This window comes from Amia ocellicauda, chromosome 8 (assembly GCF_036373705.1).
Source record: "Amia ocellicauda isolate fAmiCal2 chromosome 8, fAmiCal2.hap1, whole genome shotgun sequence".
In the NCBI taxonomy this organism is placed as follows: Eukaryota; Metazoa; Chordata; class Actinopteri; order Amiiformes; family Amiidae; genus Amia; species Amia ocellicauda.
Window position 1 is genome coordinate 10,923,124 of NC_089857.1, and position 16,286 is coordinate 10,939,409.

Genomic DNA, 16,286 nt, shown 5'->3' on the forward strand with positions numbered 1-16,286 from the left:
CAAAAAGACAATTTAAGATTTACAATAATGGCCTGTGTGATTAATACACATAAAGCTGATTACAGAACCCCAGTCCTGTATGCGAGACCCTTTCAAATGCCCAGATTCCTTTCTTTTCATTCTTATTCCTCTTGCCTGAAGTCATGCCAGTGCCATCTTTGTCCTTTTATACATGGAGTGGGAAGGAAGGAAGATTAAAAATGACAGCTGTGCCTCTCAAATAGTTGACGTGCCTACTGCAACGTGCGCGCTGTGGAAATGAGCCCCCTACTTTTCTCTCTATGGAGCTGCTGATTACTGAGGGGAAAAATACAAATCGCATGTAACTATGCTTGCTTTTGTGGGTGTACATAGATGCATGCGTGTGTGTGTGTATGGTGAGAATACATCACAAGCTTGAATTTCTACTTTTAAATGTGGACTGGCTGCAGTCAAAGGAGAGAAGATGCCAGGCTTGCTTTGCGTGTCTGTGTACATGTACCAGCATGTATATTTGTGGAGATGAATAACAAAGGGTTAGCCAGTAGGTGTTTTCCCCCCCCCCTCTTTCTTTCATCTTCAGACAGGGGATCTGTTTTTTATTCCTTTCTTGCTGCATTTTCGAATGTTTGATTGAGGTCGGAGGGAGAGAGAGCACTCTGAGGAGGAGGGTGGCAGGGGAGCAGGGAGGCAGACAAAAAGCTGAACCTGTGCCAGAAAGCAACTGCTGCAGCAAGACGAGAGACTCTGCAGTCAGATTAATATTTGCAATGTGAAATGCTTTTATAGAGCAAGAGACGGAGCGGGTGTGCAGTGTTGGGACGTGCCGTGAATGAACAAAAATGGCCAGGTTTCACTCGGTAGCATTCTTAAATATAATGCATCTCCTTAATAATAATGCCCCTCTCCTGCATCCAAATGTTTGTTGTTTTCTTTAGGTAATATTCTTCTCCTCCCTGAGGCTGTAGGATTTTTACTTTTGGCAAGGGATTCAGACACGTCTTTGTGCCATGCCTGCTTTATTTTTATTTTCATTTGTGTATATAATTTAAAACGACTAAATTTAGCTTGCTTTGCCTTTGTTTGTACGCTACCTCTATTGTGCTAACAAGTCATACATATTGGAAGCAGGCAAACGGTTTTCTGTGCCCAATAGTCACATTCTTCATGCATCTGGGTGGGGAGTGGGGGTGGGGTAGCAATGACTTTTAACTTGAATAGTTCAGTTTCCTGTTTGACTAAATCTGGGAATGATCCAACACACAGGGATATTTTTTTCTTTTTCATCCGTGCACGTAGTCCTGCAGCCTCTTTCATTTATGAGTTTGTCTCCATTTTGTTTATGCCGGGTGACTTATTACAGTGGTTCATGCCATACATTTTGTGCTATCATGTTTTTCAGATTACGTGGCGGTAGTTTTATTCTGTGGGGTTCAGACCTTCAGTTAATTAGAAACCTTTTCTCCAGTCACCTCACACCCATAGCCAGCAAGACAGGAAATATCCACAAATAACAGGAGAAAGCAGCTCTGTGGCTTGGGCATTTCGATAGTTTGAAAGCATAAATGAGGCATTTCTCTGTTCATATGTCTCTTCGTTGCTTATATATTTCAAAAACATAATATAGTTTTCTTTTACATTTTCATTCTTTTCATTTTATATTTCCTTGTCAATGAACCTAAGATGAATGTAATCAGAAGGCTGTTCAAATGGAGGAATGAGCACTTCTGTATACGGGAGTATAACCAATTTGTCCCCAGCATTTAATTATTGTTGTGGTCAATGTTGTTGTATCAGGACCTGACTTGGCTGTTCCAGGTAAACCCAATGGTGAACTTCTGATTAAACCTCCTTGTCAGTTCCCACTGTCAGCTCTAAAACTCTGGTCTATGAATGAGATCAGATTTAGGTATATTCCTTTGATCAAACCCACTTTTCTGCAGAAAAATATGAAAAGTATTCAGGTCTTCTGTTAAGACCACTGCATGCCTAACTGCATGCCTAAAAGCAAAAAGCAAGCCTCTCTCCATGAGTTGCCCACTGAAGGAGGAAGTACTGCCCGCCCTCAGAGGAATTCCTGCAAGAGAGCCAGTTGTGGACAGTGTAGCTAGAACAATACACTCTATCTACACTGGCACAAAACATAGGCTAAAGAAGTAAGACAAAGTGATGTTGAAGTTTGGGAAATCAGCCTTCTGGAACCAATCATATTAACAGTAAGGGCCTTCTTAGACCACGAACTGTGAGCATCAAATCCCACCACACACCTAAGAGGCCTAGGTCATCACTGGACATCAACCTCCAACCCAAACCAAATCCAGTTAAATCAGCCTGTGTTCTGTGCAGGATGCAATTCCAAATATCAGCATTGCTGATCCTTCCCACATTGTATCTGAGTGTTTTTCTGCCTTTGCATGAAGCCAGAGGTTGGCACTACAGAGTAATAAGTCTATTTTAATTGTTCCAGAATGAACAGGTGTTCTTTCTGTTTAATTATGTCTGGTCTCTGTGGAGGGCGATGTCATTTAACAGACTCATCACTCCTGACATTGCTTTATAAGGGTTTGTGGATTTTGCTAGGGATTTAGCCAGGATTAATATTTTGAAAGAGTTTCTCCATGAACAGAGACTAAACCTCTGATACATGTGCAACCAGAAGGGTGTTGACTACCGATAAACTAGTAATCCTGCAACTCAACCCGAACTACAGTGTGTTGGAGAGACTGTCCCCATTGTAGCAAAAGAAGTCTGCATCGCTTTCTAAGGTGGGTTGATGGTAGACAGGATGAACCCAAGTGTTTGTGTTGTTTTGTTTTTCAGTCATTTCAGTTTGGAGAGTGACTTAATGATTTTATAACTGCTTGCAGATGGCAAAGCCAGCAGCATTGGTTTTAAAATTGTATGAGAAACCAAATGTCAGGGAAGCATTTCTGTCTAACAGATTACATTTTCAGCGCAGATGGAAACTGTAAAGCACTGGCCATATTTACAATCTGCCAGAGGAAGGAAGAAAGAAAGAAAAAGGTTTTTGCTAAATTTGGATGTAGGAGTTGTTAAAACTGTAATTGTATTAAATGTTCGGAAATTTGACACGTGATGTCATTCTCCTTGGATGTTGATCATTGTGAAGAAAGTAAATATTTTCAGCCACCGTTTCATGCATTGTCAAATGTAATTGCATTTCTTACGTTTTCTCTAAACTGTGGTGCTGCTTTATCAGGATGTAATGTGCAGCTTGTGGTGCTGTAGGTTTACAAGGCATTGGTCAAATGAACCGTGTGCTGGTGAGAGAAGCCAGATCTAGGCATGGATTCAACCACTTCATCTAGATGAAGAGAAAAGGCAATAAATCTCTGTAAACTTGTATTACAAGCCCACTGTCCACTGGGATCGATCAATTATTCTCTAGGAATATCCAGTTGAAGAGAGCAGTCAGTTGAAATAAGATCTGAGTAAATGAAAGATGTGGATATTATTACAAAGGCAGCCGTGAGCCTGAGCTCGAATTCTCCATTAGTCCTTCAGAACAGCAATTACTTTATCCAATCGCTGGTTTCGCTCTAATTTATTTAACACAGTTATCGCTTCTATCCAAGCGGGAACTTTCTGACATGCTGCCGTTCTGGCTTTAGCCCGTGCTTGGGCATCTCCTTCAGCTCGTCTCCTCTTTCCCTGTATTTCCATCACCCCCCCATTATTTGTTCCTCACTTTTCCATCTAGCTTTCATTTCTTTGAAATCCCTCTAGCTGCTCTGTGTTCCATCTCACTTAAGGTTTTGTTTCTTCTTGTTCTCTATATTAATTTTACAATTCATCCATCTCGAATCCTGATTTCTATATTTTGGTTCACATGTCACTGATGGCACCCCTCCACTGCACTTCTTGCAGCTCTCCATCGGTCTTTTCACCTCTGTCCAGAAGGCCTCCTGGGTAATTGGAGAAAAGCTTTTCCATATCGGGTGAACGTCACCTGAGCCGCTCATTTGTTTTTGCTCGTGTGTCTCATGACTCTGAATGGATCTGACACAGGAGTTGTCAAATTAACCGCCAGTCCTATACACTCGCAACTCTCCATAAATTGTCACCAGAGACTGACTTACAAATACTGTAATTTGACCAATTAGTACTATGTTTAGATGAACACTAGCAGTGGTCAGAATACAAGTTGACCCAGATACTGTATGTCTTGCTCTGTACACTCAGCTGACATTGAAAGGCCAGGTTTGGTCATTCTCCCTGTGTGCTGAAGGATGATGCACCTGAATCTCTTGTCCCTAGAATGAGCGTAGTGGACTAGAACCAAATAGGTGGTCTTCCATCAGACTGGAAGTGAATGACAGTCCTATGCAGAGTGTGAGGAATCCTTCTATGTTTCAATCATTATATTTTGCTATTAGTTTCTACATTGAAAGGCATATTTTTTATATGCTTCATGTGATGACATTCATTAATACTTTGCATTTCTCACACTTTGGCAATGTAAACAAACTTAAACTGTCCTACACCTTACAACCATATTTGTACCCTGCCTTTCACACACCTTGAGTTTCCATGTATTGTTGCGTTTAGTGAAAACGGTATCATGGGGGTTTTAAGTCTTCAGGTCAGCGTAAATAATTGAATTCATCCAAGGGACTTAAAGGGAGGTTTGGCCTAAAGACATGCTGGTGCTGGATGTAGTCTGCATGCAGGTTAATTACAAAAGCAGTCTGGGCTCCATGTGTTTGGGCTTGGAATCTGAGAGGCTGTCAGCTTCTAAATGGATTTTACCGACAGTCCAGGGTCAGCCAGGGAAGGTTAACAGAGTGTACTGATGGCTATTTCTGGCAACAGTGACTCACGGTGACACTTAGTTACTGAATGCACACACATGGTGGTCTAGCACGTCACTGGCTGCCACTCATCATAACAGGAATACCAAAAAAACAAAAACAGAAAGGAAAGAAGAGGAAGATGCAAAAAAGTACACTGCACCGTAGGACTGCTTTGGCAACCCCAACTATTAGTAGTTGAGTGTTTTGATGTTAGGGTTAGCTGTATTCACGCTGGCTTTTTATTATTGTTTTTATTCATAAAGACCATTAAAGGTTGCCGGATGCAGATCTGAGCAGACATTTTAACTCTCCAGCTGGATTCAAGTCCGTCCAAGCCAGCTGCTTAGTAGTTTAGCAAATTCTGTTTTGAGAAGATAGGACAGCAGTATTTTAAGGAAAATTTATTTGATTATTTTTGATTATTTGATTTATTTGATTTGTCTATTTATTTACACTTTGCTTTTGCACTCATGTGATGCATCTGAACAGACACAGAAATACTCACAAAGCACTTCAGTAACAACCATTCCAACAATGTATGGATGTTCCAGGATAATGAGCCAGATACTCTTGCTGCCTGATCCTATTTTAGTACCACATACTAAACCGCTGTTGGAACAGCTAAGCTCAAATTATTATTTTTTTCTCTCTCCCATCAGAAGCAGTTGTGAATGCACCTGTACTTTATATTGGTACATTTGCTTTTATATCAGTTTGTTTTTGCAGTGTAGTTAAATGCAATTTCTTTAAGGTTTTAAACATTGTGCTGTATGTTACTGTTGCCAAAGCCACCTTGTTGTTTGTTTGTGTGAGAATTCCTGGGAGCATACTTTATCTAGTGATGGAGTTAAATTTTATTTAGGTTTATGATTATGTAGTGCAAGACAAATTTCTGTTTCTGCAACCCACCCACAAAAGCACAGAAATAAAATGCCTGTCTGTGTGTATGTGTATATCACCATCACATATAGATACAGATATATAGATGGATGGATATGTATGTGGTTATACACTCACCTAAAGGATTATTAGGGACACCATACTAATACTGTGTTTTACCCCCTTTCGCCTTCAGAACTGCCTTAATTCTACGTGGCATTGATTCAACAAGGTGCTGAAAGCATTCTTTAGAAATGTTGGCCCATATTGATAGGATAGCATCTTGCAGTTGATGGAGATTTGTGGGATGCACATCCAGGGCACGAAGCTCCCGTTCCACCACATCCCAAAGATGCTCTATTGGGTTGAGATCTGGTGACTGTGGGGGCCAGTTTAGTACAGTGAACTCATTGTCATGTTCAAGAAACCAATTTGAAATGATTCGACCTTTGTGACATGGTGCATTATCCTGCTGGAAGTAGCCATCAGAGGATGGGTACATGGTGGTCATAAAGGGATGGACATGGTCAGAAACAATGCTCAGGTAGGCCGTGGCATTTAAACGATGCCCAATTGGCACTAAGGGGCCTAAAGTGTGCCAAGAAAACATCCCCCACACCATTACACCACCACCACCAGTCTGCACAGTGGTAACAAGGCATGATGGATCCATGTTCTCATTCTGTTTACGCCAAATTCTGACTCTACCATCTGAATGTCTCAACAGAAATCGAGACTCATCAGACCAGGCAACATTTTTCCAGTCTTCAACTGTCCAATTTTGGTGAGCTTGTGCAAATTGTAGCCTCTTTTTCCTATTTGTAGTGGAGATGAGTGGTACCCGGTGGGGTCTTCTGCTGTTGTAGCCCATCCGCCTCAAGGTTGTACGTGTTGTGGCTTCACGAATGCTTTGCTGCATACCTCGGTTGTAACGAGTGGTTATTTCAGTCAAAGTTGCTCTTCTATCAGCTTGAATCAGTCGGCCCATTCTCCTCTGACCTCTAGCATCAACAAGGCATTTTCGCCCACAGGACTGCCGCATACTGGATGTTTTTCCCTTTTCACACCATTCTTTGTAAACCCTAGAAATGGTTGTGCGTGAAAATCCCAGTAACTGAGCAGATTGTGAAATACTCAGACCGGCCCGTCTGGCACCAACAACCATGCCACGCTCAAAATTGCTTAAATCACCTTTCTTTCCCATTCAGACATTCAGTTTGGAGTTCAGGAGATTGTCTTGACCAGGACCACACCCCTAAATGCATTGAAGCAACTGCCATGTGATTGGTTGGTTAGATAATTGCATTAATGAGAAATTGAACAGGTGTTCCTAATAATCCTTTAGGTGAGTGTATATGCATATGTATCTATGTATGCATGCATGCATTCATGTACATATGTGTGTATAATGATGTATGTTTATGGAAAATAGCCCACATTACTTTGTAGAAATCGGGAACAGTAGGGCATGTAAATTTGTAATACAGTCCACCCAATTACACAATCAAAGTAATACTAATAGAATCGTAATCTTTTACATAAATCTTATGCAATGGTTGTGATGCTGTTTTTCAAAAGGGCCAGAAGGGAATGTAATTTTGCAAAATGGTCACACCAGTTACACATTAATAAGCAATTTACTGGAGTCTTAATAATGGAACAGCCTTCTTTTACAGGGCTGTTATGTAATGGTTGTGATGTTGTTTATGAGAAGGGGGAATATAATGCTGCTGCTTCGTAAAATTAAGCAGCCTCTGGAAGGCTTGGCACACTTAGTTTGAGACCTTATCCTGAGGGTTTGGGGAGACCATGAATTCCTTGAAGGATTATGGGATTAAGAAGCTGAAAGGTGATGCAGTTTCTCAGACAGAAAATAAAAAGAGCAAGACCTGCAGTGTGGAGATCTCCTGTTAATGCTTCTCTCAACGGCACTCCTTTTAATTAAAAGCCACTGATTGAAAGATCCTGAAAGGGATAAGGCACCCGGAGGACTCTGAAACAGCACTGCTGCTCAGCACACAGCTCCCTCCGCCACACTGCGCTCGGCCTCCCTGGCTCTGCACAGAGCTTGCTGGGAATGTTACAGCCAAGCATGACTGTGTAGAGTGCTCGATGCAGATAAAATGTCCTGCTGCTGCATTCTCTGAGCAGGAGGTTTAATGAGTTGTCACTTCACTGATTAGAGCTGGTACATCGCAGTTAGCTGCAAGAATATAACGACTGATATTTAGTAACCTGGGGGAACTATGGCTTAATGATTTGTGACCGGGAAGGCTAGCAAAGAAAGTTCTGATAATCTGAATTCCTCCCTAATAAAGAAGTGGTTGTTGATGAGAAAAGTACCGTGTAGCATTTGCACACCATCTCAAACTTTGGCCAACTCTGATTTTGAGTCTCGCTTTAACTGTTACAGTATTCTCCTCTGAAGTGCCTGGCGCCAGAATTCTGCCAAGTTGTCACCCTTAATTATCACTCAAAAGAACATCCTCGAGCTACCCTCAAACTCTAAAGTCTCTTTGTTTTTCTCTTCGTTGTGTCTTTATTTACAGGATACTTTGCTATTCATATTTTCTGTGTTACATAAGAACTTTACTAAGATCCCATTATCCCATATATTTTTGATCTTTTTGTAAATACAAATCTACATGCATTTTGGGTTTTTCCAGAATCCACATTTCATTGCAACGCTGCCAAGAACACACTATCAGTAAAGTCGGCCCAATGCAACTCATAAATAATTAAAGGAAGGTTGCATTTCCTTCTAAAGGATATCAGGGATGATACGTCCTATTATTGAAGTAGTAACTTTACATAATAGGTATTACCAGGGGTTACAAATTCCCTTTCCTTTTGTCCAATTCCCTCACCTTCAGCTCATTGTAATTACTGGCAACAAAAGACTATAGGTTTATATCTAGTCATTCTTGTATCTTGTAACTCATTTGATGCACATCCAGGCAATGTTCTTCACAGCCGAAATGTATTTTAAATGTTGAGTTTTACATTACTGATATGAGGATTATGAAGGAAATAGGAATTGATATCACTCTAAAACTAAGCTCTACTTGCTGTTCAGGTGCTGTGATTCCATATCCCTGCTGGACTAAAGACTGGTTTCTTCATTAACATCTTAGTTCTACATGTTCAATGTGCCAATCAATGATACTCAGTTCATTCAGTTTCTCTTGAATGAATACTGTCTCTAGAGGTAAATTATAAAGGATTTCAGTACATCTTAACATTAGAAAATAGTCCATTCATGGGCAATCAGTTTGGACTGATTGTGTAGCACTTTACTTTACCCCCCCCCCCCCCCTCGCATGAGAGCTGCATTTCTCCTCCAAGGATTTTATAGTTCAGAACAAATATTGAGAATTAGGCACTAGGCTCCATGTGGGACAAGGAGTACATTTTATAAAAATTAAATTGACTCGCGGGTGTGACATGACAAAGACTACATTTTCAAGCCTTGAAACTTGAAATCTGGAACAGCTTTGAATCATATTTTAAACAAATTCTTTACATTCTTTATCAATATTATGATGGAACATTTTGAAGTCACAGATAAGCTTTGAAGGTGAGCTGTTAGTGCTACTTGGCTGAATAAGATGCTTGCACATTCTTCAATATCTTGTTTTATTTAAATGCATGAAGTTTTAGGGGCCAATGGGGCCACGGCACCAAGATAAAGAACCCTCTGCACAGTGTAACTGTAACCACAGAGGAGAAAAGAAAACTTCAAAACCACTTTTATGCTTCAGGCTCGGCTGCAAAGCTGCAGAATGGAAGCTGACCTGTGCTGAAAAACAAAACTGCGGTTAAACTTCAGGACTGGTTGTAGCTCTTGGCTTTCAAAAACAGGATGGTTTTACAGAACATGCATGTGAGAAGTACAAGACAAATTGCTCATTTCATTACCTATTCGTAACAGTGAAACCACAATTACATTCTGTACCTTGCATTACACTAAATAGCAACAAACTAAATAAATACTCTATCATCATTTGTTGTCTGGTGATTATTGTGTATTTATATCCTATATGAACTTAAATGGCAGTTTTCTATTTAGTGCCTGGATATAAGTTGCTAGGTTTTGTGCGCAGGATCTAGTTGACCCAGATAAACAGATCGACCTGTATGGCACTTTGAATTTCGAAATGTGTGTTTCTAAGTTTTAGTTCCCTGATCAATACATCTACATGGAAACTATGTAGGACAAGCTGAGATGCCAAACCGGGGGGGCTGTTGCAGGCCAAACGGAACAGAGCAGTATCAGTAGATAGTTGTAAGATGCTATGTTTTGCCCTTGCACTATGTTTATATAGGAAGAGCGGCTGATCGTATTATTTTTATGTTCTACCCCTATAGGTAATTGCAAAACGAACAACAAATGCAGTGTGATATGTGTAGATGTCTCAGGGCAGCAACCAGTCATGATTTGAGAATATCTGACACCTGTGAAATGAGATCCGTAAAGGTTCTGCAGGATGTCAGGGAGTTCAGTGGATCTCCCGTTATATTTATTAGCATAGTATGTTTATTCACAGTATACTGCACAGTATATAATATATTCATATTTCTTTGACAAATGTCCCCCAGGGAAAGTATTTTTATCGTGGTGCCATCCCAAATGTATTTCATATTTATTTTTGTGTGATTAAAATCAATTGCTTCTATATGAAGTACTGCAGTATGGAGAGATGAAGTTAGTGTTTAGCTGGTAGTGTTTGTAATCAGTAAATCTATTATATAATCTGCACCTACCTTTGTCTAAAAAGTTTGAAAATACTCCCAGGAATTCAGGCCAGTGCATTTCAGTTTCAGTCAATAATAATACAAAAAATTGCTACAAGCTATTGAAATATACAAACATACCGGAATACAAGTATATAATTCTCTCTTTCTAATCTTATAGACCGAAGTACAGCCTCACTAGCCTTCAATGACACTGATTATGCATCTGTCATATTGGCAAATATAGTAAAGCAAAAACTGTTTTGTAAAGGACTGTTAATATTGTAAATGGCATGGTTTATATCCTTATTAATGTGTATTGGTGCTTATTGTCATAGTCACCTTTCCAGTATGGAAACAGAATGCCTGTATCAGATTCTGACCGCTGGCACAGCTGGTTCTCAAATCCTAAATAGTTCTGAAAACATTGTGTTCAAACAGTCAGATTGTAAAGCACAATGTGTTTCAACGGCATTACCTTACTTTTAAACTAAAGCCACTACACTTTTAAATAAACTGTTTCATGGATTGCATTTCTTTGCATTTACTTTGTGTTGCTTTTTTATTGTGGTGGATGTCTTCAGAAAATGATCTAGAGACTATAATTGAGGGATTTGTTTGTTTAAATGTGGTTGAATGGATAGTTTAGGGAGCTTATGAAAAACTGCCTCTGTTTAGTTAAAATGTTGCCGATATGTTAAAGAACTGAACAGTAAGGAATTATTACACTTAATATGAGATCTGATATGGAGGGTTGAATTCAATTTGTATTTATATTCTTGACAAACTATTTTCCTGTCATATAAAACATGGATAGAACATGAGAACATAAGAAAGTTTACAAACGAGAGGAGGCCATTCGACCCATCATGCTCGTTTGTCCATTAATAACTAAGTGATCCTATCCAGTCTATTTCTAAATGTGACCAAATTTCCAGCTTCAACCACATTGCTGGGGAGTTTGTTCCAGATTGTGATGACTCTGTGTGAATGACATTTAGTTATGCCATGCAGTATTGAATTTAATTTGAATATGCTTTTTTTTTTTCTCTCTATAGATCTATGAGAAGCCTTTCAAGCATAATGAACACACTGAAAGTGAAAGTCCAGTCGACTTCCTTGGGGAATCCGTGAAACCAAAGCACCAGCCCAAGAGCACTCAGCACCAACTTGATTGGTCAAAATCACCAGCAGGAGGGACAAGCACCCAGGGAAACCTGACAGATATGGAATCGAACAGAGAGGCAATGGGAGTTAATAAGAGCTCCCTTCCAGAACCTTCAAGCCTGCACACCAAACCACAGCAAAAAAAGGTCACAGGCAGCCCATCTCCAAATCCATTCGGTTCTGTGATGACTGGCTCCCTTACTCAGCCATCCTCTGTAGTTACACCACAAGCTACCATACAGCCGGATAATAGCAGGATGATCCTCAACTCCTTAAACAATGAGAGGGGTTTGCAGGAGATGGCAGGGCAAATGTTTGGAAACATTAAGAGGAAGTATGGTAGGAAAGATTCGACGAGGTGCATGGCGGCCCAGAACCCAGATATGCTGTGGGGCAAAAAGGCCGAAAAGGATTTTGAGGCTAAAACCCAAGTGAATGTAAAAGAGAAGCAAACCCATGAGCCAGAAAAAACAACAGAACCACCCAGTGGGGCCAGTGAGGGCACTGGAAAGGGTGCAGAGAAGGAGGGCGAAGATATAGAAGGATCTGTTCCATTGCAGATAGAGGACTCTAAAGGCCATCCTGGGAGGAAGAGGCGGTATCGACGGTCAATAAAAGATCAGCTCCCAGTGGAGAACCTAGTAGAAGACATGCAGGACTCCGAGTTGGCTGGAAAGATTGATGGGGGCAGTAGAGGTTTTTCTGAAGCAAAATCTGCCACTCTCAACAAGATCGAATCGAGGACGTCCAAACTGGTGGAGAAGGAAGGGCAGTCTGAGGCAGCTGAAGTGAATGCAGTGGCTGTAACTGAGCTTTCGGAGATCTGTAGAAATAGGCTGCGAAAAACAGCACCTGTGGGGAGACCTAAACTCATGATTGATTCAAGTCGAGCTGTAAACAAGCAGGCTAACGAGAAACAACCGAAAGCCAAGGGAAGGTGGTCTTACATGAAGTCCAAAAATCCTAGTCTTCAGAAAGACAACGGCAGTCCAGCAGCAGCTGTTGCAGAGCCTCCTTCCGCCTACCCTATCACACCCTCTAGCCCACTGTATACCAATACTGACAGCTTGACTGTCATCACACCTGTTAAGAAGAAGCGCGGGCGGCCAAAAAAGCAACCGCTGCTCACTGTTGAAACTATACATGAGGGAACCTCCACAAGTCCCATAAGCCCCATCACTCGGGAGTCACCTGGGACTTTGAAGAAAAGGAGAAAGAAAAGAAGTTTGGCAAAGCTAGTGCAGATCGCTACAGCAAATGCCTCCCCTGCTAACCAGATGAAGCTTAACAAAAAAGTAGGAAATTTGGGTGTCCTGGATAAGAAGACAATACGGACAATTAACAAAATGAAAATGGTCAAGAGGAAGAACATATTAAATGAAATATTGTCCTGTTCTACTAGTAGCAATCTTGCTCTGAAGTCCAAGGTCCCCATGTCGAACGCCGTTTCAACTGTAGCATCGACCATAGAAGCCCGTTTGGGCAAGCAGATCAATGTGAGTAAGCGAGGGACTATTTACATTGGCAAAAAGAGGGGTAGAAAGCCCAGAGCTGAGATGCAGTTTCAGCAAGATGAGCACAAAGCCAGTGATAAGCACCCGGTGCCTGTTCCTAGCCTGTTTGAGAACCCAATAGTGCCTTCTAATCCACAGCCCACAGCTGGGATGCCTTCTCCCAGGGCCACACAGCCACCTGCTGCTCAGACTGCTGGAGCTGGTGGGCTGCTATGCCCTGCCACCACAGAAACCAACCTGCAGGAGCTGAAGACCATGCCAAATCTGCAGCCTATCAGTGCGTTGCCCACTAAAGCCCCCAAAGGCCTACACAGCAGCAACTGGAAGCTCTCTCCTCCTAGACTCATGGCCAACTCACCTTCTCATCTCTCCGAGGTAGCTTCTCTCAAAGAAGTGACCCTGTCTCCTGTAAGCGAGTCCCACAGTGAAGAGACAATACCCAGTGACAGTGGGATCGGCACAGACAACAACAGCACATCAGACCAAGCTGAGAAGGGCCCAGCATCCCGACGGAGATATTCTTTCGACTTCTGCACCCTTGAGCCGTCTGAAGCTGCTGCACGTGAAGCCAGCAACAAAGCCAAGAGAGGGCACTGCCCCAAGCACGTAACTGCTGTAGCAGTAAACCCTTACCTAGCTCACGAGGGCCTGAAAAAACAGAAGCATCGGCGCAAGCGCAAGGGTCTTCAGAGCCGAGATGACCTTCAGTTTCTGGCTGATCTTGAGGAGCTTATTGGCAAGTTCCAAGTCTTCCGCGTCTCCCACCGAAGCTACACCTTCTACCATGAGAATTCATATCCTAGCATCTTCCGGATCAACTTTGACCACTACTACCCTGTGCCGTACTTCCCTTATGACCCTCTGCCCTACCTTCGCAGGAACTCTGAGATGAAGTCTAAGAAGAGACGTGGCAGGCCGGCCAAAGCCAACGAGCCAATGACAAAGATGCCTTTCCTCCAAGGGTTCGGCTACCCGATCCCCAGTGGCAATTACTATGCACCCTACGCAATGCCTTATACATCGATGCCTATTGCCACCAGTATGATGAACTTGGGCTACTACGGCCAGTATCCAGCGCCTCTGTATTTGTCCCACACTCTGGGGGCAGCAGCTTCTCCCTTTATGAGACCAGCAGTCCCACCTCCCCAGTTCCACTCTGGTGCTCATGTAAAATTGACGGCTGCAGCCAAACACAAAACCAAACACAGTTCGCACCAGATGCCCTCTAGTGGAATGGATGAAGCCCAGTCGACTTTAGTGGCTCCCAAAGGCGGTGCCAGCAGCTTGCCAAGTGGCCGCCTTCACAAACGCAAACACAAGCACAAGCACAAACACAAGGAAGATCAGCTGTCCAGCTCCCAGAGAGAAGATCTAGGAGGACTCTTCAGTGGAGCAAAGAACCCCAGCTACTTGAGCCTCCTGAGCGAGAGGCTTGGGATGGCTGACAAAGAGCCCTCTTTGCAGAAGCATAAAGACAAGCAACGGAACCAGCAAAGCACAGACACTCTGCAGAGAAGTTCCAGGAACGTCTTTGAAGTAGATAACCTCTCGACCTTGTCCCTCTCTGATTCGCAATGGAAGCGCGGCCGGGAACGAGCTGAACCCACGGTCGACTTCCACAGTGCCTGCCCCCGCCGGCATCCCGACAGCATGAGGACCAGTTCCGACCTATTTGGGGACCTGCAGTCATCACGGGATGGCGACTCTGGGATCGGCAGCAGAAGGCGGAGCTTGGAAAGCTTTGGGGTGTACAGGGAGCAAAACGTGGCCCCGTTTAAGAATTGCAGAAGAGAGAAGGTACAGCAGATGTATAATTGTCCAACTCCGTCATTGTCCGGTGAGATTCTTCTTCTTTTCTTCTTTCCATATATTCCTTTCTTTCACTTTTACCAGGGTAGTGCTCAGCAAGTTAAGGATTGATTTTATTTTTATTTTTCATTTTGAGTTTAGTGAACCATAGTCTGTATCTATAAACTTTATTAAATCCTAACAGTCTCATCTAATATAAATAAGCTGATGAAATAATGGTATGTATTTTACAAAATACACCTCCAGTTCCACATAGTCCCACTAGAATCCTCCACAAGTGCCATTGGTGATCCCTAAGCTGTGTTGTCTTCTGCTTTGGGATCATAATAAGATGATCAGGTTTGCATGGAAGAAAACACACCCAGGTTTATATTCATGATGAACTATGTAAAGATTTCCAATGCAGGGACAGGTTACGTTTTAATGAAGCGATGATTACCTTGGTCTGTTGTATTCTATTTTAAATATATAATCTATGCTTTCAAATTTTCAACATTTTCTCCTGTAAAATGCTGTTTGTTTTTTATTTTTTTTATTTTATTTGTATTGGCTAGATGTAAGATAATTTAGAAATAAATAATGCATCTTAGAATGAATGTTCATTTAAACATTCAGACTGATAAAATTAAATACTTGTATAGCACAGAAATCACAAACATTTATTTTCTATTTTATTTTTGTGCCTCCTCTCCTACCTATGGTCTCTTAGAAATACATTATTCACACATTTTGATTTATTTTCTACAGACATGTAATAAAAAAAGCTCCTTGTGTTAAAAGAGTTGGAAAGCAGCCAGCAGTTTAATGAATCCGGCCTACTCCTCTGAAGGGGAATTGGAAGCCCTGGGCTCAGTTAGATTACATTCCCGCTCCCTTGGGGAAAGGGGGATGACTCATATTATGCCTACCCCCCTCAACCCCACACCTCCTTGGCTTGCTGCAGCACTTGACAGATCTAGCTCTTGTCAGAAGGAAAAAATGTTTTTTTTGGGGGGGTGGGGGGTAGTAATTTGCCTCCAAACTAAATTTGCTACAGTTGTGCCCTTGACTCTTGACTTGAATGCAAGGAGAAATATTTAAGCGATACTTTATTAAATTATTTTTTTAAGGTGTTTGCCCTTTAAAAAAAAAAGCTCTACGTGTGACTGTTTAGAGTATCTTATAAAGTAATACTTTTGAAAATGTGGTTTGGATCATTGTGCTACAACACATTAATTCTTATTAGATCTATCCAGAATATTTGTATTATTTTGAAAGCAAAAACATCCATTAAATGTTTGTTTTAACCTTCAAAAGCATATGTTATTATGTGTGCCATAAAAACTCAATACCCTCAGTGTCTGTTGTATTGTACCTAAAGCAGCGCTTCCTACCTTACTCAGATAATTAG

At 41.7% G+C, this 16,286-nt stretch overlaps 1 protein-coding gene across 2 annotated transcripts in view; it reads left to right on the forward strand.

The window, feature by feature from the left end:
- setbp1 (SET binding protein 1) overlaps window positions 1–16,286 on the forward strand; it is a 79,370-nt gene that overhangs the window by 46,867 nt on the left and 16,217 nt on the right. Inside the window, exon 3 of one of the 2 annotated variants that reach the window (XM_066711998.1) lies at window positions 11,465–14,924. In XM_066711998.1, coding sequence (XP_066568095.1) covers window positions 11,465–14,924 — 3,460 coding nt within the window. The remainder of the gene's footprint in view (window positions 1–11,464; window positions 14,925–16,286) is intronic. The other variant, XM_066711999.1, reaches the window with a different exon arrangement.